This window comes from Rhinolophus hipposideros (genome assembly GCF_964194185.1).
Source record: "Rhinolophus hipposideros genome assembly, chromosome: 2".
In the NCBI taxonomy this organism is placed as follows: domain Eukaryota; kingdom Metazoa; phylum Chordata; class Mammalia; order Chiroptera; family Rhinolophidae; genus Rhinolophus; species Rhinolophus hipposideros.
The window spans coordinates 10,109,410-10,131,889 of record NC_138048.1 but is presented as its reverse complement, the minus strand read 5'-3'; the positions used below and the strand labels follow the sequence as shown (position 1 = coordinate 10,131,889).

Below are 22,480 nucleotides of genomic sequence, written 5' to 3'. Positions count from 1 at the left end.
GCTCATGGTAAAAATCATTTGTCTTCTATTTTCTCTCTCTCTTTTTAAAATTCAGTTTGAGGAAGACTTCCTAACACTGTTTGAGCCTTCTCTGAGAACGTTACCCAGCATCGGGCCACCATCCATTCTGGCATTCAAACATGAGAGTTACAGTTTGGGCATTACCTTCAAGGTGATTTTAATTCTTTTTTTTCTACTGTAATAAATGATGTGAAAAGCCACATGATGATTTGCACAGAAGACAGTGAACATGCTTTTAAAAAGAACAGGTAAAGAGCCCATTTACTTGAATAACACTCAGACAGGATGGCTCTACTAGGTTCTTAGGGCTGCTGTAACGAAGTATCACAAACTAGATGGCTTAAAATGATAAAAACTTACTATCTCACAGTTGTGAAGGTTAGAAGTCCAAACTCCAGGAGTCAGCAAGTCCGACCTTAGGAGAGAATCCTTCCTCGCCTCTTGGAACTCCGGGCGTAGTGTCAGTCCTTGCTCCGTGACCTGCAGCTGCGTCACTCCAGTCTCTGTCTAGCTGTCCTGGTGTTTGTGTGCTTGTGTCCAAATGTCCAACTGTGTCTTCTCCAAGGACACGAATCATATTGGATTAGGGCCCACCCTAATGACCTCATTCAAACTTGGTTACATCTGCAAGGAGCCCATTCCTAGATGAGGCTACACCCACAGGTACCAGGGGTTAGGACTTCAATATGGCTTTTGGGGGTGGACACAATTCAACCCGTAACAGTGGCCATAAAGCCTGGAAACATAGGTAGAACACAGGTTTGCCATATTTCATCAGGTTAAGTGACCAATTAATGCCTGTGCCTGATAGGCAAGGGACAGGTCACCTTAGTAATTCCAACAGGATGGGACACCACCTGCTTCACCAGAGTGTGAGGGGCTGACTGGTGGAATGATTATTTCCAAACTTGTATGTTATGGCCACGCGGAGAGAGCAGCATGTCCCCCCCCACCACTGGCCTCCCATCGGAGCCCCTTTGATTACTTCCTCTGGGCGCACTACAGGTGCAGGCTTATTCACGGAAAGCAAGAGACCACCCGTGTGAGGGCGCGGCCGGTGTGTGTGCAGGGGTTGATGGGAATGCTGCCTGGGTGCACCCCCTGGGTGCTCACCGCCATTTCGAGCAGCACGGTGAGCTGTGCAGTTCCGATGAAGGCAACAAACACATTAACCATAGCATATAATTTAATATCAGTCAGCATTTATTGTCTATATTTGCCCAGGTTTCTGAACTTTATGGTCACCCTATAGACAATTTGGGTGGAAATTCTTTATTCAAACATAGCACCTTCCTCTTTCGGAATTGCAAAGGCTTGTATCCAGGAAGCGTCTTGCGCTTTCTTCCCCTGACATCCAGAGGTGGGCCTGAACACGAGGAAGGCCTGTGGCCTTTCTTCCAGGAGGTTGTGCCCTCACTGGCACCTGGGCAGAGCTGACTCCTGCTCTTCAGACAGACCTTTGAGATGGGGCTTTAGCACTTGCCTGCTTCAGGAGCAGCAGCAGCAGCAGCTGGCTTGCCAGCTCTCCTCTGCGGCCATACCCTCTCTGGGTGCAGATTACAGCCTCACTCGTGGCTGTAAGCACCGCCACCTTGCTTCATCCTTGGTAAGGGGTACAGGGACCGCGGGCTGAGAAGTTCACTTCTAAAACCCTTGTATGGAACAGGCCGCAGATGGCCTGTCATTGTCAAGCTCTCTTTCTGCCCTGCTCCATCATTGGTAGCCATCCTAGATTTTATCCGCCCCCAACCAGCGTGTGCTGCTTGCAGCTGTACTACCGTGTGGTTTCAGCGGCCTGAAGATGGTGCGCATTACTCTGGGGTGAATCCCTGGCTGCGCAGGCCACCCCAGTTGCCCTTTGGCCCCACAGTGGCCATTTTGCCAGTCCCGGAGAAGGGTCCTATGGCACATACAGATGCCCGGGTGGTGTTCATGACCACGAGTCTTGATCTGGGTCTTCTCCTGGAGGCCCGTGCGGAGGCGCAGCTGCTCGTCGTCGTGACCTCAGATCACCAGCGTGGCCGCAGTGCCTCAACTCCTCAGGCCGGAGCCTCTCACTCCAGCTCTTCCTTTTGCTTCCCCTGGTCACCCCACCCGCTCCTGAATTACCTTCAGAGACCAGACAGGAGAATTCAGGGCCTCAACCTGGGCTTTCCCTTGAAAAAGGACTCTATGTCAAAAAGCTGATCACTGTAAATGGTGGTCTACATAGTAATGTCAAGGCTCTTTCTTACCTGACACTTCTTGAAAGAGTTTGTGGTATTCAACCTCCTTAGACCATTTGCCTAAAATCCCGTATGTGTTATCCTCATCTCGCATCTAGTTACACACTGCACATCCCCCTCCCCAACAAGGGACACTGATGTCAAAGTCATTTCTGCAAATGTCTTCTTACACTGAGACGGCCTCTCAAGGACCCACCAAGTCGCTCCTGATGGGCTCAGCTCTGCTCTCGTGGCCTGTTCCAGACAGGCCGGCAAAACACCACCTGAGCCTCCTCAGTCCTCACAAGCTCTTAAACAGAGGTGATGTCTCATTACTGGAATATACAGACCTTGCTGGCTTGGTGCTTCTAGTATAGGACCAGCCCCCTGAAAGTTTCCCACCAACTATGTCTGGGAGTCCGCAGGGTGCCTGACAGAAGGCCTCACATAGGTACCACTTCCCACCACCCCTGCTTTCCTACTGGACATTCGCTGGCCCTGCCCAGAGCCCTTGCTCCTCCTTCTCTCAGGGGCTCTTGTGGGCATGTCTTTACTTTTTCTGCCCTCTCTGAAGGAAGAAGAGGAGGAGATATTGCCCAGGTGTGAATTTTGTGGGAGCGATCTAAGAACATTTTTTTCCAGTGTGGATGTTGACTCTGACAACAGTAGTTCTCAACCAATAGGACATGTAAGTTCTAAAGCAGGTTTACTGGGAAATGATGTTATTTTTAAATACCACTTTTAAACATATGCAGTATTTTCTCCTGCATTGCCACTCTTAAAAGTTAAGTGTTAGCCATCCAGGAAACACAAATCATAAATAACCATAGCGAACTAGCATTCCACACCCACACAGATGGCTAGAATCAAAAAGACAGACAAGTGTTGGCAAGGATGTAGAGAAACTGGAACCCTTGTACACTGTCAAAGGGGAATGGTGCAGCCGCTTTGGAAAACAGTCTTGTAGTTTCTCAAAAGGTAAACATATAAATACCACATAAACCAGCAATTCAATTCCTAGGTACATACCCAAGAAAATTGACAGCGTATGTCCACACAAAAACTTGTACACAAAGTTTACAGCAGCATGATTTATAACAGCCCAAAGGAGCAAACAATCCAATGCCCTTCAATTGATGAATGGGCAAGTAAATGTGGTGTATCCGTTAAATCAAATACTATTCAGCCATAAAAAGAATTGCAGTATTAATGCATGCTATGACATAGATGAACCTTGAAAACATGATGCTAAGTGAAAGAAGCCAGTCACAAAGTACCACGTATTGTATGATTTCATTTATATGAATTGTACAGAATAGGCAAGTCTACAGAGACAGAAAATAGATTAGGGGTTGCCAGGGGCTGAGAGGAGAGAAGGATATAGAGTAACTGTTAATGGGTTCAGGCTTCATGTTCCAAAATTGATTGTGATGATTATTACACAACTCTGAATATACTAAAAACTATTGCATTGTACACTTTAAATGGATGGATTATATGGTGTACGAATTGTATCCCAATAAAGCTGTTACCAAAAAGATTATGATAGATTCAAACCCCATTAGCCATTTTTGTTTTCTCCCCCTTCTAATTATCTTTATCTAGGACTGATGAGATGAAAGTGACCTCTTTGTTTTCCAGGCCCCCTGTTGTAGTTATTTCCAAAATCTGCTTGACCACATCTATGAGGAAAAACAAAAAGTGCAAAGGTCTGAAGCTGAATTAATCTCTATCAACCCTCATACAGCCTATGGCAGTGAAGTTGACAGACTCAAAGCAAAGGAGAAAGCCTTGCAGAGGTAGCATGGGGCCGTTGCTACTGAAACTCAGAGAGACCCTCTTAATGAAACAGCCTTTTGTAAAACTAACCTGTTCTTCAAAATATATAATTTCAAATAGGTATTTCTAGTGAAGAACTAAAAAATTGGCCAAAGCAAACCTATTACAATTCCTGATGGATGTTATGAGATTCAGAAGCTCCAAGAAACTCAGTGAACGTGCTGATTTAAAGTAGAAATTTACCAATCCCAAATTGTCAGAGCAATTCAGAATTGCTATATTGGAGAAATGTGTGCACAAAACAGAGCCCCACGTACTCTGATTAAATGACTGCACTTACAAGTAATAACAGATAAAAATAACAAATTTTAAACAGTTAAAATTTGTGGTATACAGTTTTAAGTTTGAAACACATTTCAGATTGACATGTTTGTTTGTTTGTTTATCTTGTAGAAAACAGGAGGAAAAAATAGCCAAACATTTGGCAATGATACCGAATGAACACACTACTTCCACTGAAGACGGTGAGTTCATCAACGCGGTTGTTATACATCAGTTGTACATTAGAAAGCTCACATGTTTGACCAAAAACTAAAATTGGCATACTTAAAAAACAATATTTAACATTTTAATTTCAGTCAATGCTTCCGTCAAAATGGCTCAGAATAAATCTGATATTTTAAGTCATCTTGGCTTTTGAAGTTTTTAGTCTTCCTCTCGTTACTGATTGAAATAAATGAGCAAGATCCATAGAGCACTTGAAGGATAGCTACAAAGAGCTTTTGCGTTCATTGTCTCTTGTTTTATTAAGAACACATTCTATTTTGTTTTCAAGCTGGGGTATGTAAAATCTGTCAAAAATAAATCAGATTCCTTGCCTCATATGTGGTTTCCATCAGTCGGCGGGCCAGTATAGTTATAGTGCTGGTACAGGTAAAGACGCGCTGATTTTAGAATCAGAGTTCTGGATTTGTATCCTTGCTTTTCTCCTCTTAGGCTGTCTGATTTTAGGTAAATTACTTAATCTTTCTGAACGTCAGGTTCTCCTCTACCACTCTGAGCTATTACAAAGATACCTAGAGAAGATACATTTTTGGTTGTTTTTAAATTAAATCTCTCGTATACAATGCCTTGATATTCAACTGTTTCTTACTAAATCTAATGCCAGAAAATTCCACTTAATGAAAATTATCATTTTTCCTCTTTTAACAAAGAAATGATCTCATTTTTTAACAAAAGAAGGCCCCCACTTTAACTTAATGAAGGGCCTCATTTTCCTTCCATTAAAAAATAGTCTGATGAATCAATGCATTTGTATTTGAAATTTCATGTTAGAATAGCAATTTTGGAAAATTTAAAACATGTATGTACTTTCGTGTGATCCTTTTCCCATTAGATTCAAAGCACTTGAAAACAATTTCTTACCAACTTTCCATGGATATTCCAGAAAAAGATCTAACTGATGACAAACCATTTGATTTTCAACTAGATGAAAGAAACATATCCATTGTTTGTTGTGATTCTAGGACAGCATGTGGAAAGGTAATTAGCTTTGATTTTTATTTTACTTGCTACTCTTTAAAAACCAATTTTACCTAAAATTATAAATGCTGTCATGATGAATATAGCAGCTTGGCACATGGCACCTTTAACTATTGTCAAAAAGAATTGTATAGACTTGGCCTTTTAACTTCTACTAGACTTTGCAATAGTGCTTTACATATGTTTTATAGGGGGCCCTTTTGATTAAAGTCTTTTTACTTTAAGACGTGGTTATTGTACATTAAGGAACATCTGGAAGCCTTAGAAAACTAAAAAGAAGGGGAGAAAATCAACAAAGGTCTCAACCACTTCCCAAAAATCATTATTAATATTTTAATATTTTCTATATCTGCACTACCCAATATAGTAGTGAATACTATGTATGGCTAAATTTAAACTAATTAAAATTAAGTTAAAGTTTAAAATGTAATTCTTTAGTCACACTAGCTACATTTCAAGTGCTAAATAGCTGTATATGACTAATGGCTGCCAAATTGCAGTACAGATACAGAACATTTTATAGTCACCAAAAGTGCTATTAGACAACACTCTTCAAGACTTTTATGCATAGGTTTTGTTAATGTACTTGTAATTATATTATATATGTAATTTTATCTCTTTTTAAACTGAATTATAAAAAGTATGTTCCATGATGTTATATAGCTCATATTAACATCATTTTAATATCTATGTGCTTAGATATAGTTTATCTAGCCATTCCTTTGTTATTGGACATACAAGTTATTAACAATATCTTTGTTATCCTAAATAACATTGCTTCGACTATCTTTGTGTATGAGTTTATTTTTATATAAGTATAGTTCCTCAAAACAGGTTCCTATAAATTAAATCACTGAGACCAGGTTTGTTTGTCTCGGGTGACATAGGAGGGGAGGCAGTGAACAGAGGAGCCTGACAAAATCAAATCCAAATTCTGTGTGGGGAAACATCATTCATCCAGCCCTCAAATTACTCCTATAGATGATCTTTCAAGTTCAGTTACCAGCACACATGAAAAAAGAATCAAGAACACAAGGAAACTCAGTACCACAATTGAAAATCCAGAGGAATAATATCCAATAATAAAAGATCTGCAAAGATTTTGGAAATTGAAGTGATCTAACTATGTTCACAAAAATGAAAGATCAGCTTGGAGATATAGAGAGGGAACAGAAACCTATAAAGTGACATAACAGCTTTAAAAAGAAAAAAAATGAACTTATAGACATAAAAAACAACTACTGGGAATTAAAAACTTAAATGATGAGAGTTAAATGCAGGTTAGATCCAACTAAAGAGAGAACTAATGACCTGAACAAGACATTAAAAATATATCAAAATTCACCATGGGGATGAAAAAAAGGCAAGGAATACAGAAGAGAGTGTAGGATATACCAATAAAATGAGGGATCTAAAATGTATTTATTCAAGATCCCAGAAGGAGAGGAGAAAGATAATCAGACAGAGGCAGTATTTAAAGAGAGAATGGATGACAATTTTCCAGAACTTATAAAAGAGACTGATCAACATATGGAACAAGCCCAATGAATCCCAAGCAGGATCGATTTTTAAAAAATCCTAGACGCTTCATAGTGAAATTGTAGAACACCAAAGACAAAAGGAAAATCTTAAAAACAGAAAATAAAGAAAGTTTCACTTACATTTAAAGGAGAACAGCAAGGCCATCAGATGGTGCTCCGATAGCAATAACGGATGCCAGAAGTCAGTGGGATGTCCTCAGCGCGCTGAAAGAAAACAATAATCAATCTAGAAGTCTGTACCCAGTTAACATAACTTGCAAGAAAATGTGCCCCTGAAAGACATTGCCTGGAAAAACGAAGAGAGTTTGTCAATAGTAGCCCCTCACTATAGGAAATTCCAAAGAATATTCTTTGTGTAGTTGGGTGGTCTGAGTTTTAAGAAAGATGAGAAGCAAAAAACTGATATATGGTATATATGAATAAAACTAAAAAATGGCTGATAAAATAATAATAATAATAATAATAAATAATGGCTCATGGAGTTTCAAAAAACAGTTATAGAATAAAAATGCATGACAAATAGTACATGATGTTGGAAGAAGGCTAAATGCAGTTACAGTGTGCTAAAATCCTTCATTTGAAAAAAGGACAAATACATAACTGAACTTCAGACTTTGGTAAATTAAGTTTGCTTGCTGAAATTTCTAGAATAGCCAGAAACCTAACAGAAGGAAAGAGTATAAATTCCCAGCCAGTAGAAGTAAAGCAAAAAACAGAATAATTTATTTTAAATATCTCCCAAAATGACAGGGGACAAATAGAAAACATCAAGGAATGTCAGTAACTAAATATAAATAGACTACATACTCCAGTTAAAAGACTAAGGCTGTCAGACAATTTTTTTAAAAGAAAAAAAATTCAACCATCTACTGTTTATAAGAGACACATCTAAAATATAAGGATATAAAAAGATTAAATATAAATAAAGAAAAAATGATATATCATAAAAACACTAAAGAGCATTGCGAGAGATAAAGAGGATCACTTCATAATGATGCCCTTCGTAATGATAAAAGTTTTCATCCACCAGGAAGATATAACAATAAAAAATATTTTTTCCCATATTAACATAGCCTAAAAATATATAAAGGAGATACTTCAGCCTACACCTCCCAATAACTAAGAGGGCTATTAGACCAAAAAAGAAGCAATAATACAATAGAATATTCAAACAACCCATTTAACAAATTTGTTCATGGATTGGAAGATTAAATATTTTAAAGATGACATCCTTCCCAAATTTCAAATTCTAACAGGATTGTATATTTGTATGTTTTGGGGGAAGGGAGGTCTTGACAAATTGATTCTAAAATTTACATGGAAATATAAAGAATCTAGAATAGCCAAGACATTCTTGAAGAAGGTTTGGAGGCAGGGGAATATGCTCTACCAGGTATTAAGATCCATTACAAAATATAGTAATTAAGACAGTGTAGTGTCAGAGCAGGATAAACAAAGAAGCCCATGACAAAGAATAAAGAGTCCAGAATCAGACTCATGCGTACATAAACATCTTATTTATTACAGCAGTGGCACTGCGCAATAATAGACAAAGAAAAATCTTTTCAATACACAGTGCTGGGACAATCAGGCATCTATACTCTTTTTAGTGAAATTGGAGTCACTATTTCACAAAATATTTAACAATCAATTCCAAGTAGATTAAAGACCTAAATGTGAAATACAAAACTACAAAGATTTATTTTATAAGGGAGAATAGCTTTATTACCTCAGGTTAGATTAGGGAAAGATTTACTAACTGATGAAAACGGCAGTGTCCATAAAGGATTTGATAAATTAAAATTAAAATTGTGAAAGACAAGCCAAGAAGGAATAAATATATGCAGCACACATGACATGCAAAGGGCTCATATCCTAAATGTAAAAGGACATGGGGAAAAAGTCTACCTAATAGAACATGGGCCAAGAAAACTTGCACACTTCTCAAAGGAGAAAATTCAAATGGTCAATAAACTTATAAAAAGGTGCTCAACCTCATTAGTAAGCTGGGAAAGGAAAATTAAAATCACAGTTAGAGATCAGTACATACTATCATATTTGCAAAAAATATAAAATCTGATAGTACTGTGTGTTGGAAAGGATACAGAGCTAAAGTTGTTATTATTTGCCTCTAGTGGGAATGTAATTTGTATAACTTAGACATAATTTTGACACTATCTGGTAAAGTGGAAGATAGGCATATCTTGGGATTCAGCGATGCCACCTCTGGACGTAATATCTGAGGGGAACTGGGTAACAGCATACATGCACATAAGAATGTTCATAGTACTGTTTATAATAGCCAAAAACTGGGAACAACCCAACTATCCATTAACAATAGAATGGATAGTGAAAATTCATACAATGGAATACCATACTATGTCCAAATGAAAAGTCCAAATGAAAGTCATTGGAGTGTATGAATCTCATAAACAATGTTGACAGAAAGAAATAAAAACATAAAAATATATAATGTATGATTCTGTTTGTGTAAAATTCAAAATGGGAAAAATTAAACTATATTGCTTAGAAATTATAAAAGTGCAAAGAAATTACTGTGAAATCAGACTAGTGGCTATGTCTAGAAAGGAAGGATATTGATTTTGGGAGAGACATACAGTGGGCTTCTAGAGTCTCAGCATTGTTCTGTTTCTTCACCCAAGCAGTGATAACATGGGTATTCACTTTATAATTACTCATTAACAAAACTGCATATTTTAGCACTTATATAAATTTATTTCATATTTCATATTTTTAAAAGTGAAAAATGTATTGTCTTCTAAAGTATCTAACTAACGTTTACATGAAAATTTAGATTGCTGCACTGTTCAGCTCTAGGAATTCTTGTATCCATTTTATTATAATTAAAGATTGGGAATAAATAGAATCAAATTAAATCTATAATTTATTATAAAATATTGTCGGGGTCAAATTCATCTCTTATTTTGTATTACCTATAAAAGAGTTAAACCTAGAGATATAATAAGGAATATCTCCCTGTATTTCTTTCTTCAACTTCCCATACTCCACTAGTGTTTTGTTCAGATGCATGTCGAGGTCATCCTTGAAGAGATGCCAGATGCTACAGCTTCTACTGGGGTTTAAAATCAGTTTATTGTAGAAAAATTTACATAGAGTAAAATTCACCATTTTTAGGTATACAGCTCTATGAGTTTTGACAGTTAGGCAACCACCACTATAATCAGGATATAGAATATTTTCATTGTGGTAGGGCTGGCTTTTATCTTCTGTTTTGTTTTTCTAGTAATATGTGTATAAAGTAAAACAAAACCCCTTCAAACAGGTATGTAATGTCATATTTTTTGCCAGAAAGATTTTATCAAATTATCTCAAGGGGTTAGGGACAATCTTTAATGATTCCTAAGAATTGTTCCCTGTTGCTGAAGCAAGGCCAAACACTTAAATTAATAAATGGTTTGTATCACTGTCTAGCAAGCAAAGGATGTCTGTTGTTACAATACTTAATGCATGCTATCTGAAACAATGAACAGTTAAGTGTCCTTTTATTTTCTGGGGTTTATAGATCATGAGGAATGAGCTTTTAGAGAAGCACTACAAACATGGGAGCAAATTTCTGACTTCATTTCCAGATGGGACAACACAAATATTGTATCCTTTCTTGCAACAAATTACTTTTATTAGTTTTATTTCTTCACAAAAAGACAGATAAAGAAAAATATTTTTAAAGTATATATTACCCCCAAATCCTACCATCCAAAGAAAAGCTAACATCTTTTCATACATCTTGTCTTACTTTTTTCTGAGTTAGCATATATGTAATTTTTTAATCCGTTTTTCAACTATTTATATTTTATAACTTGCTCCCTTTATACATATAATAAATAATGTTTGAGTATATAATGTACAATAAATATAGAGATACAATACCACTTTTATAACCACAATGTATTTCATTATGGGATGTACTATATCAATTTAACCTACCCCCTATTACTGAACAAAGGTGGTTTTACAATCTTGCGCTATTATGTACGACCACTAAACGAATAGCTTTGTGCATATTTCATTGCATACTTATCACTTATTCCCTTGAATTAAATACCTCGGGATAAAAATTCTGGGTAAGAAATTATGGACATTTTAAAACTTTGATAGATTTTGCCCCCGCCCAGAAACTGTGTACCAGTTTACGCATCCATGAGCAGCATGTTATTTTTAATACAAAAATTCAATATTAATTTTATGGAACTCTGAGTTATTGATCACATGAATTTCTGCCAGATGGATGGCCAGGCCTTTTGGTATTTTAACATCAAGTCTATTTAATTTAATATCTTAAGGAAAGTTAAAAACAATTTTTAAATAATTTTTTTAAAAACTATGAAAGGAGGGGCCGGCCCGGTGGCTCAGGCAGTTAGAGCTCCGTGCTCCTAACTCCGAAGGCTGCCGGTTTGATTCCCACATGGCCCAGTGGGCTCTCAACAACAAAAAAATAATAACTATGAAAGGAAGAGGTCGTTTTGGAGAACTGAACGCCTCACCTTATAGGAGAAAGTCATTTTTAGTCATAGTTCCCTAAATGTTTCGTCAAACCTCAGTAATAAACCGGAAAAAGGACTTTCACCGTACAGGAAGTGTAATGAAGTTTTAGTTCCCTAGACCTTATGAGAAACAGTATATAGGTTTTATTTTAATTATATCAATGAATTTTAAATAACTTCCCCAACTTTTATTTTCAGTTATCACTTCATGCCCAGGCTTTGATTCTTGAGTCTCTTGAAGGCTGTGGATGATTTTCAAAATGATTCTGAATCAATCTTGTGTTCACTTCATCTCTGGACTTCTGCTCAGCTTAGATAGGACTAGGTATTAACAGTTAGTGAATTATCTTCAGTGTGTTTTATTCTTTTCGCTGTTAGAAATGGAATTGTGTTTTCTTAATTTCATTTTCAGAATGTTCACTGATAGTGTACAGAAATACCATTTTTTATACATTGATCTTGTAGCCTACAACTCTGCTGAACTCATTGGTTAGTTCTAATATATTGTTTTGCAAATTCCTTAGGATTTTGTATGTAAAAGAGCATGTCAACTGCAAACAGGGATAGTTTTACTTCTTCCATTTCCAATCTGAATGTCCTTCATGTCTTCTTTAATAGAATTTCCCTGACTAGAACCTCCAGTACAATGTTGAATAGAAGTGGGGAAAGTGGACATTTTTGTCTAATTCCTGATCTTAGAAGAAAAACAGTCTTTATCATGTTTTTTCTGCTTATGTTGTTTTCTCTTTATTAATATAGTATATTCATTAATTGATTTTCAGATGTTAAACCTTGCATTCCTGGGATAAACTCCACTTTGTCCTGATATATAATCCTTTTTATATGTTGTTAGATTCCATTTGCTAGTGTTTTCTTGAGGTTTCTTGTGTCTCAGAAATATATTTTGATTCACATAAAATCCTTTGGTAATAACAGTACCTCCCATTTTCAGAATGCTTTAGTTTCAAAGGGCTCTCTCATAAATTGAATTTATTCCCAGAATAGCCAAGGACCATTAATTAGAACACTCGAATGACCTTATCTGATCTCAGCTACCCATCGGGAAACCTCGCCATCATCCGAGTGCCCAACAAGATAAATGGCTTCGTGTGTATCGTCCAAGAAGACATGCCCACAAACCCCGCAATCCTGGCGGTGCTCGATTCTTCTGGCAGAAGTTCCTGCTACCATCCAAATGGAAATGTCTGGTAGGCTCCTAGGTTCCTCCTGCTGTGATTTTCGGTTTGTGTTTTTTGGGTTTGTGAAATTTTATTTTTCCTTTTATTTTTTTTAACTTGACTGACATATAATTGACATTACATTGTATAAGTTAAAAGTGTACAACTGTGTTGATTTGCCCTTATAAATTGCAAATGATTACCACCATAGCATTAGCTAACACCTGTATCATGCCACATAATTACCATTTCTTTTTTCTTGTTTAGAACATTTAAGATATACTCTGTTAGCAACTTTTAAGTATACAAGATCCGACAATTAAGTTTGTGAACTCATCCTAGAGACGTGCTACATACCTCACTGCTGAATATCACTATGGTCACCTTCGAAGTACTCCCCTTGGGAAGCTGTGCACTGATGCCAGCGCCTAGTCCACCCTTCAAAGCAATTTTGGGACTGTTTTCCTGGGATGGCCATCAGAGCTGTTGTCGTATTACCCTTGATGTCCTGAATGTCATCAAAATGTCTTCCTTTCAATATTTCCTTTATCTTCAGGTAAAGAAAGAAGTCATTGGGGGCCAGATCAGGTGAGCAGGGAGGGTGTTCCAATAGTCATTTGTTAACTGGCTAAAAACTCCCTCACAGACAGTGCCGTGTGAGCTGGTGCATTGTCGTGATGCAAGAGCCATGAATTGTTGGCAAAAAGTTCAGGTCGTCTACCTTTTTCACGCAGCCTTTTCAGCACTTCCAAATGGTTAACTTGGTTAACTGTTTGTCCAGTTGGTACAAATTCATAATGAACAATCCCTCTGATTTCAAAAAAGGTTAGCAACATCATTGCAACAAGTTCGCGAACTTAACTGTCTGACCTTGTATACTACAGTATTATATAGAACTTACTCATCTTATAACTGGAAGTTTTCTTTTTCCTTTTTAATGATAAAAATGGCTTTAAGAAAATTTATTTAAGCTAGTGGTCTTTAGATAGTAATGTTCAATTCAGAGAAATATTGATATATGCCTTTCCATATGCTTCTCAGTGGAAAACTCCTAGGCAACTATGTAAAACAAAGCTCATCATATTCTTTCTGTAAACAGCAAGAGAATACGAAGCATACAATTTCAATATTAGGAAAAAGCGTCTAAGTAAATTATATGGTCACTGTGGGGATTTGGGATATGAACCCAGGCGGTGTCTGTACAGCCTGTGCCCTCATAATGTTACACTGTCTCATCCATGGAAATAATTTACAGTGCACAGGTGCCCCAGGGCAGTATTGTTTGAGATGTATTTGTAACTAGTAAGCTTCCCGCAGCCACCCCCAACAACAATAACATACAAACAAAATCTCCAGAAAAATTAAAATCCCGATCCCATTTTGATCTACTAACTGATATACTCTGTGACTTCATATTATTTCATTTGGCCTGAGAAAGTGAAATTCAGGTTCGAATTTCACTGGGGAGCTCGGATAGGTTCGAACTGCAAAAACAATTTAAAGTCCTTGAGCTTTTCAGACAGAGATATTCCCTCCCTTTAAATTTTTTAAAGGTATAACCATCTCATCTTGAGAAACTCTGCCAATAGTTGACAAAGTTGGGACACTGCCAGGAGTTGAGAAAGTTAGGACGCAGACAGCTATTTGTGTTCTTATTCCAAATCAGTAGTCAATGTACTACCTCCCTGTATATTGGAGAATTTCTACTTATCCTTCAGGGTTCAATAGCGGCTCTGTATTACACTGGGTGGGGGCAGGATGTCATTGTCACCAGATAGTCATTAGCTCCTAGGACTTTATTGTTGCCAGTGCAGCCCTCTCACACACACACACCACCACCCCCATAGCCCCCCCTGCTCTCCTGGGCCCTCTGACGGGACTCTCTGGTACTCTCCTAGCCACTTCTAGCTGCCTCTCGTGAAGCAAGCCTGTCTCCCCTGCTGGACTCATGTTCCTTAAAGACACACCCTGGACCTTTGCCACTACATAGCATGTATCTATCTGTACATGGTATAGACTCAAAGAGTGTTGATTAAATAATTTATCTAGATAATTTGGCATCATCCTTCCCAGATATAATATAACCTCAATTTCTCACTTGTACTTTTGCTATTAGGTTACTGCCACTAATCGATACTGGGGGGGATAAGATTAGTCATTTTACTTAGGGGGTCCTCGTGGCCAATTCATCTGGTTTTTAAAACATAATTCATTATCCAATTAAGCCAACTTTCTAAGTACCCAGAACTGGAACAATTCTGTCGGCTCAAGAAAGGAAGGTGATCCAAGCTGGAAGAGGGTGAGAGTAGGAGAAGGAGATAACCGAGTAGAATGGAAGTCATTAGCTCCACTAGATGGCAGACTGTGCAGCGCTAAATCGTATGTGGATAGTAAACTGTGGCGTTGGCGATGCTGAGACTGGGGAGCCCGGATAGTGTGAGCTCCACCTTCTGCTCTGGTCCAGAGCTCGTCTCCTCCACAGAGACCGCTCCCTCCTGCCCACACCCAGCCTGTTGGGAGGTCTCCTAGAAAGTCTCCTGGCTCCCAGTTGCTGGATACCTTTCTTGCAATGTGGCCAATTTGGCCTTCCCCAGAATTTACATCCCCCGGTCTTCATTTTCATCGAGGAAAATCTGAGTACTGGCCTTCTCCCCTTGCACATAGATTGCTGTCCTGTATTTCTTCTGGTCCAGACTAAACCTTCCCTGTTCCCTTTTCATCCCTCCCAGCACAAAATTCTCCAAATTGCTTTACCATCCTGGTTCCATCCTTTAGACCCATTTTGGTTCATCAGTAGGTCTTGAGTTGGGCCCAGTACTTCAAATTAATATAGAATTCAGTCACAGTCTTATGACTCCTAGGATTACCTGAGGTTTTCCATCATTTTATGCTATTGGCTACCATAAACTGCTGCTCTCTGGTTAGCAAATGACAGGGCTCATTTCAGGGTGGAATTACTATGCTACTGTGTATGATTTTTTATTTCCTTTCTACCCAGGGTATACATCAATATCTTGGGAGGTCAATATTCAGATCCAGCTGGCAACAGAGTAAGGGCTTGGAATTGGTCAAGTTCTGGCTCTTCCTCACCCTTTGTTTCATTTAAGCCTGTCTTTCTGGCTTTGAACCATTATGTTGGAGTTCGCATCTTAGAACAAGACAAGATTTCAATCACTTTTCTAGCAATGGGCCAACAGGCAAAAATCAGTGTTGGAACCAAAGTGAAGGTAAGCATGTTTTTAAAAACAATTAAAGCATTTAGAATAATAAGAGTAAAATAACTTTTATTAGTGTTATTACTGATAAATTATACTTGTGTGTAATCCACTGTCCACTAAGAATTTTAGAATTCAATGAAAAGACACATGGTGAAAGTTTCATATGGAGTTGGGGCAGCCTCATTAATTGTTTTTTCTTTCTCAGAAATTCCGTTTGGTTTGGACTTGGATCCAAGCAACATTTACTGAGTGTTTGCTCTGTGGCTGCGTAGGGCTGCTTTGGGAGTTTGGTTTTAGGATTTCGTATTATGTGTGCTTTTCTCTGTGCTGTAGTAGAAAGCCCTGCGCTACGTCAGGAGACCTGGGTTCTCACCATGTTCAAATCAAGCAGAAGCCCCATCTCCTTGGAGACACTTCCCAGACCCCCGAGCCCTTAGCCCAGTGAGGGTCAGTCACATCCTCCTCTGGGAGGCCTGCAATGTGCTCCTCACTGTTCCGGCTGCTTCTGTCAGTCTCGCTGCCACAGTCAGCTGACAGGGCTCCAGACAAGCTTTCTTGGTGAGAAATGTACGGCACAGCCTCCTGTTGGTACATGTTCTCACCTCTGTCCCTAGGCTTGCTGAGCATGCTGCCGTACTGATCCTCCTGGCTGCCTTTCCTACCGAATGGCGAGCTCCCGAAGAACAGACTCTATCTCACTGATTCCTCTGTCCGACCCAGGCTGTGGCCCAAGCACTCACACCCTCAGTAACTGGCAATACTGCACAATGGTTAAGAACATTAAGGACTTCGGGTTACAGAGACATTGCTTCAAACCTCAGCTCTGCCACTCAGCTAAGTGGGTGAACTTGAACTTCAGTTCCCTCATGTTTGTACACGCAGACCCAGGGAGAAGCTCCGAAATTGAAAATCTACCTCCATAAGTGATGGGCAGGGAAACAGTGAAGAGGCTGGCCATTCCAGTCTGGCAATTAACCACGTTTAGTAGGGGAAACTTAACGTACAAGGTGCACCTTGGGCGGCTGCAATGTGAAGTGCATACCCTCTGCACTGCTTGGCAAGCCCCAGACAATTACATAGAACAGGCAGGATGGATAGGGACTCTAGTATGTGACCCATCCCCAGGTAAGGAAAAATGCCTTACGTTCTTGCTCGGGTCAGCACAACAGCCTGTTCCCAGGAACCAGCACTCATGGAACACAGAGGAGAGGGACTGGTTTATGTCAGAAGGAAAGTACCGATTACAATCAGACAGTCTCTGAGGGGATTTACGCAAAGCAATCTGTTCTGGCACAAGTCTAGCTCACGGGTCCGGCAGTGGTCACACAGGGGACAGTCTCTCCTCCACACTTCATCTATAAGATGGGGATAATGATTCCTACCTGGTAGATTGTGGTGGAGACTCAATGAGAACGCAAAGCACTATGCGCAGGCCCTAAGTACTGGCCCTAAGTACTCAGTCACTGAGAGCCCCACACAAATGTAGTTTGTCAATCATACCTCAGTAAAGCTGAAATAGACACACAGATGTAGAGACAGGCATAGAGATCTATGTGTATCTCTATACATATGTAGCATATATCACATGTGATTTTGAACAGTCCCTTAAACTCGGACTTCGTTTCATCAATTCTTGGGAGAGATTGCTCCAAACTTCAACGGTGTCTTCAACCTTGAAAAAGTCAATCCTTTTCAGTAAGTGAAAATAAGACCTCAATATTTAGCACGGGCAGAAATATCTCATAAACACCAAACAAAAGGGAAACTTCCGATTCAGCCAGCATATAATGAAGGCCTGCAGTGCGCTCCTCACTGTTCCGGCTGCTTCTGTCAGTCTCGCTGCCACAGTCAGCTGACGCGGCTCTAGACAAGCTTTCTTGGTGAGAAATGTACGGCACAGCCTCCTTTTAGTACCTTACATTCATGGCAAGTGATTCTTACCAAAAATGTACAAAATGCACCCCCCCTTCAGAAATGAATTCCAATCAGAAAAAAGAGACATTTTCATGCAAAAGAAAGAACTTGATGTTAAAAGTTTTTACTTTCCTAATGATCCTCCTTTCTTTAGATGTTTTAAAAATACAAAAGGGGGGGGCAGTGGCTCAGGTGGTTGGAGCTCCTGCTCCTAACTCTGAAGGCTGCCGGTTCGATTCCCACACGGGCCAGTGGGCTCTCAACCCCAAGGTTCAACTCCTGGAGTCCCGCAAGGGATGTTGGACTCCGCCCACTGTAACTAAGATTGAACACCGCATCTTGAGCTTAGCTGCCTCCTGGATGGCTCAGGTGGTTGCAGCGCGGGCTCTCAACCACAAGGTTGCCAGTTCGATTCCTCGAGTCCCTCAAGGGATGGTGGGCAGCACCCCTTGCAACTAAAGACTGAACATGGCACCTTGAGCTGAGCAGCCACTGAGCTCCTGGATAGCTCAGATGGTTGGAGCGCGTCCTCTCAACCACAAGGTTGCCGGTTCAACTCCCACAAGGGATGGTGGGCTGCCAACTAGCAAAGGCAACTAGACCTGGAGCTGAGCTGCGCCCTCCACAACTAAGACTGAAAGGACAACAACTTGACTTGGAAAAAAGGTCCTGGAAGTACACACTGTTCCCCAATAAAAATAAAAAACGTCCTGTTCCAAAAAAAAAAAAATACAAAAGGGACGTGTGAATACATTCTCATATTTAAAGATTCAAATAACATAGACATATAGAAAGTAAAAAATGAGATTCCCCCTTTATCCTTTTTTCTATTCTAACCCCCTTCCCAAAGGTAACCACCACCCAAAATTTGGTGTGTATTTCTCTTTTCTATGTATTTTAAATTATTCACATATATCTTCTTAAAATAAAAATTGGATTATACCATACTGATTATATTGTTGGGGGATTCTATTTGTTTTTTGTTTTCCACTTAACAGGTATTAAAGGTTTTTCCATATCGTATTTCCAAGCATATTTGTCTATTTTATTTTTAATTGTTACATATTACAATGGTACTGTAAAATTGTTAACTATGTTTTTTTTTAACGTGTGTAGAATAAACTTCCAAGTCCTGTAGTTTTTTTTGTTTTCCTTGACAACAATAATTCTTTTAACTCTCTCAGAAAATATTAACTATGTCTATTCTAAAGTCTTCCTCTGGCGACTAATTCTATTTTCTTGAGTCTAAGTATAGTGTCTCTGATGGGTGAATCCGAAGCCCCTGTTTCATGACCTCAAATTTCCTCAGATGTTCAGTGCTTCTTGGTTGTGTGTTCATTTTTGTATGTGAGAATCTCTGTTTTCCTGCATGTTTTGTTTCCTGACGTTTGCTTCTGGTAACTGCAGAGAAGTGGTAATACTGGCTAGCTGCAGCACCGGGCTTTTAGCCCCAATCAGGGCTCCACACAGAGGGGAGGAGGGGCGGCCTCCCAAACAGCATCCTAGTATTTATCTAAGGTCTTGCCTGCACATGCGTCTCATTTCTGTTGACTTTGAGCTCAGCACATGTGTGTTTTGGGTTAGTGGTTTCATTTGGTCATTTATCACTCTGGATATGGTCCCATCCGCTTTTTTTTTTTTTAATTAGTTTCAGGTATACAAAACAATGTAATAGTTAGACATTTATACCCCTCACAAAGTGATAACCCCCTCCCCCAACCTATTACCCCTCTGACATCATATATAGCTGTTACAATTTAATTACTCTATTCGCTATGCTATACTCTACATCCTGTGACCATATATATATAAACTTATAGTTGACATTCATTATTATTCAGCTTCAGGTGTACAGTGCAGTGGTCAGGAAGGTTTTTGTGCAGATGAGCAGCAGAACCAGATGTGGGTTTTAAGAGATGATTCTGGCTGCAGGAGGATAAATACTGATCTGTTCATTATTCATCCATTTCATACCCCTCCCTCCCTTCCTTACTTCCTTCCCTTTTGATCCTACCTTCCTTCCTTTCTCCCGATGTGGGGATGAAAAGGCAGACAGATCCTGTGAGTTCTCTTGTCTGTTGCAGGTAAGTAGTCACTCTGTTGACAGGAGGCAGTTCAGCTTTTATTTAGCTTGTCCCACTAAGGCTACACACCACTCCCAGGCTAGTCCTGAAGCCGCAAACTGGAAACTCCTTAGGCAAGACGGTCCTAGCAGATCTATTCACCTTCCGGCAGCTGCAAGGAGCATTAGCCTGAATCACCAAAGGCTGTGAGGAAGTGGGGGGCACAGAGGCCAAGGGTCATGGAGAGGTTAACGCGGAATGGCCTCCTGGAGGCAGGATCACTTTTAGGAGAAGGAAAGGAGTTTTAGTTGCCCAGGTGCTTCTTGAATCAGCTCAGGTGCTACCTTCTCTGACAAAGGCTCTCCCCTCAGTACCCTCCCAGCCTCAGGCCAGCACCCACCACGCTCCCCCGACAGGGTACATCCCAGGAAGGCATCTTTGTGTTCTGCTCAGGATATCCTAGTTCAATTACTTGAATACATTGTAAACATTTGGATGTGTCCAAATTCTGTTTGCTCTGGCCTGCTCTCCTCTCTCAAGTCTCGGCAGCATTTCAGCTCATTCCTTGTTCAGATTCGAATAACACCGCCGCGGTTCATAGATAATTAGACTCAAGAGGGAATCCAGCTCCAAATTAGCGCCACCTCCTCCACCTCCTTGGTTCCACAGGCACCATTTCCACTACGGGACCCTGAGCTTTCCTTCTCTTTCTTTGCTGAAAAGCTAGCAAACCCTGAGGAGATTCCAGTTCTCCGATACGTGAATGGGGACGACCTTCTTCTGCTGGCCAGTTTAATAAAGATTCGACGCCTGTTTCATAAACTTGAAGGATGTGTGAGTTTTCCCTCCAGCCAGGTTTGGGAAAAATTTAAGCAACCTTCCTACCTTTCTTCACTTACTCTAAAACTAATTGCCCTTTGTAACAATTCCGGTATAAAGCAAGATACAATAACAACAATAGCAGCTATAATAAATGAAAAAATTTAAGAATGATGGTGCTTTCGTTTGTTTTGTTGATTTTTTTTAGGGGGGGGGTGATGTAGGAGAGTTCAAGAAACGTGTATAAAATGACCAGGAAAGACCACGACATAGGCTTTTTTATCAATTTAGAACACATCTTGAGTCATCACAGGTTTACATTCTGGCTCAGAAAACTAAACAACTCACTTTCAGGACAGCAGAGAATGAGTAAATCATCAAAAGTGTCCCAATCAGAGTTCCGTGAGGAAAACAGCAGGGAGGGATTAGACGCTTCCAAAACCACGCAAAAGATTGGGGAAGTGAAGGCCTAGGAAAACCCTGCTGGCTTTCAGGAAATCTGGAAGTGAAGGAATCTCTGGAAGCCAGGAAGCCAGGAGCACCAAAGTGAAAAAGTGGCTTGAGCTCTGCGCTCTGCGGGAAGAGCTGCAGCTCACATTAGAGTGAGGGAATAACAAGAACTGCCATCTAGCTGAATATCCACCCACCTCCTGCCAAAGATGAATGATGGCTGCAGCTTCTCTCCCACCTCACAAAATTCAGGCAGGCATCTCTCATGGGGAATCGTAACTGGAACAGGCTGGCAAAGGACAGTGGGACATTTTTTCTTTTCCCTTCCAAGGGGAGAGGGGATGGATGTGGCTCAATCTGCAAGGACAGCCCAGCAGTTTCTCCTGCTCAGTGATAAAGTCGCTTTGGAGCAGAAAGCAGTTGAGAGCTGGAGGTGGACAACCCTAAAGAGGTCCCTGGTGCACCCAAACACTGCATCTCCTGGGCTTGCCCAGGCTTCTTGGTTGGTTCCCTGTTCTTTTTCTTTTTTTTTTTTTTTCATAATTTTGTAATAGTTTTTTTGAAATGGAATGGCCACATATAGCCTAAAGCTGTCATTCACCACTATTTTTTAATATAATTTTAATTATAGTTGATACACAATATTATATCAGTTTCAGGTGTACAACATAGTGATTCAATATTAACATACCTTACAAAGTGATCACCACAATAAGTCTAGTAACCATTTGTCACCATACATGGTTATTATATTATTGACTCTCTTCCCTATGCTGTACATTATATCCCCGTGACTTATTGTGTAGCTGGAAGCTTGTACCCCTCTTCCGCCCAACTGTTCTTTGGGAGAGGGTGAAATGTAGTTTGAGAGGGCCATTCCTTATAGTGAATTCCAAATTCGGTGCTAATGCACAAGAGGGATTAAGCCTATCTACCATTCACCACTTAGTGTGAAGTATTAAATCATGTTGTTTTCCTCCTAAGAGCCAACTGAGGAAGTGCAAGCAGGGAATGGAAGGGAAAGGAGTAACTGGAAGCTTGGGGCACCGATTAGGAAGTAGCTGAGCTACTGGGAGAAGGCTCCTCAGTCCTGATATTAACCCCTTCACCACCTTTTATGTTGTTGCCATTAGCCAGCTTGCTGTATAGGAACTGCGTTAACACTAAAGATTCAGTTTTATTATTTTGTCATTTTTACTCTTGCTAATCTCCACCACTGTCTTTGTGC

General features: G+C 39.8%; 1 protein-coding gene across 1 annotated transcript in view; it reads left to right on the top strand.

The window, feature by feature from the left end:
* Positions 1-20,970, top strand: part of ERICH6 (glutamate rich 6) — a gene marked incomplete at its 3' end in the record, with an annotated part of 29,969 nt that extends 8,999 nt beyond the window's left edge. The window contains exons 4-12 of the mRNA XM_081069962.1: positions 56-172; positions 2,800-2,913; positions 3,867-4,024; positions 4,458-4,528; positions 5,401-5,546; positions 10,632-10,717; positions 12,663-12,818; positions 15,787-16,015; positions 20,707-20,970. Of these exons, the coding sequence (XP_080926088.1) occupies positions 56-172; positions 2,800-2,913; positions 3,867-4,024; positions 4,458-4,528; positions 5,401-5,546; positions 10,632-10,717; positions 12,663-12,818; positions 15,787-16,015; positions 20,707-20,970 (1,341 nt within the window). The remainder of the gene's footprint in view (positions 1-55; positions 173-2,799; positions 2,914-3,866; positions 4,025-4,457; positions 4,529-5,400; positions 5,547-10,631; positions 10,718-12,662; positions 12,819-15,786; positions 16,016-20,706) is intronic.
* Positions 20,971-22,480: the final 1,510 nt, after the last annotated feature.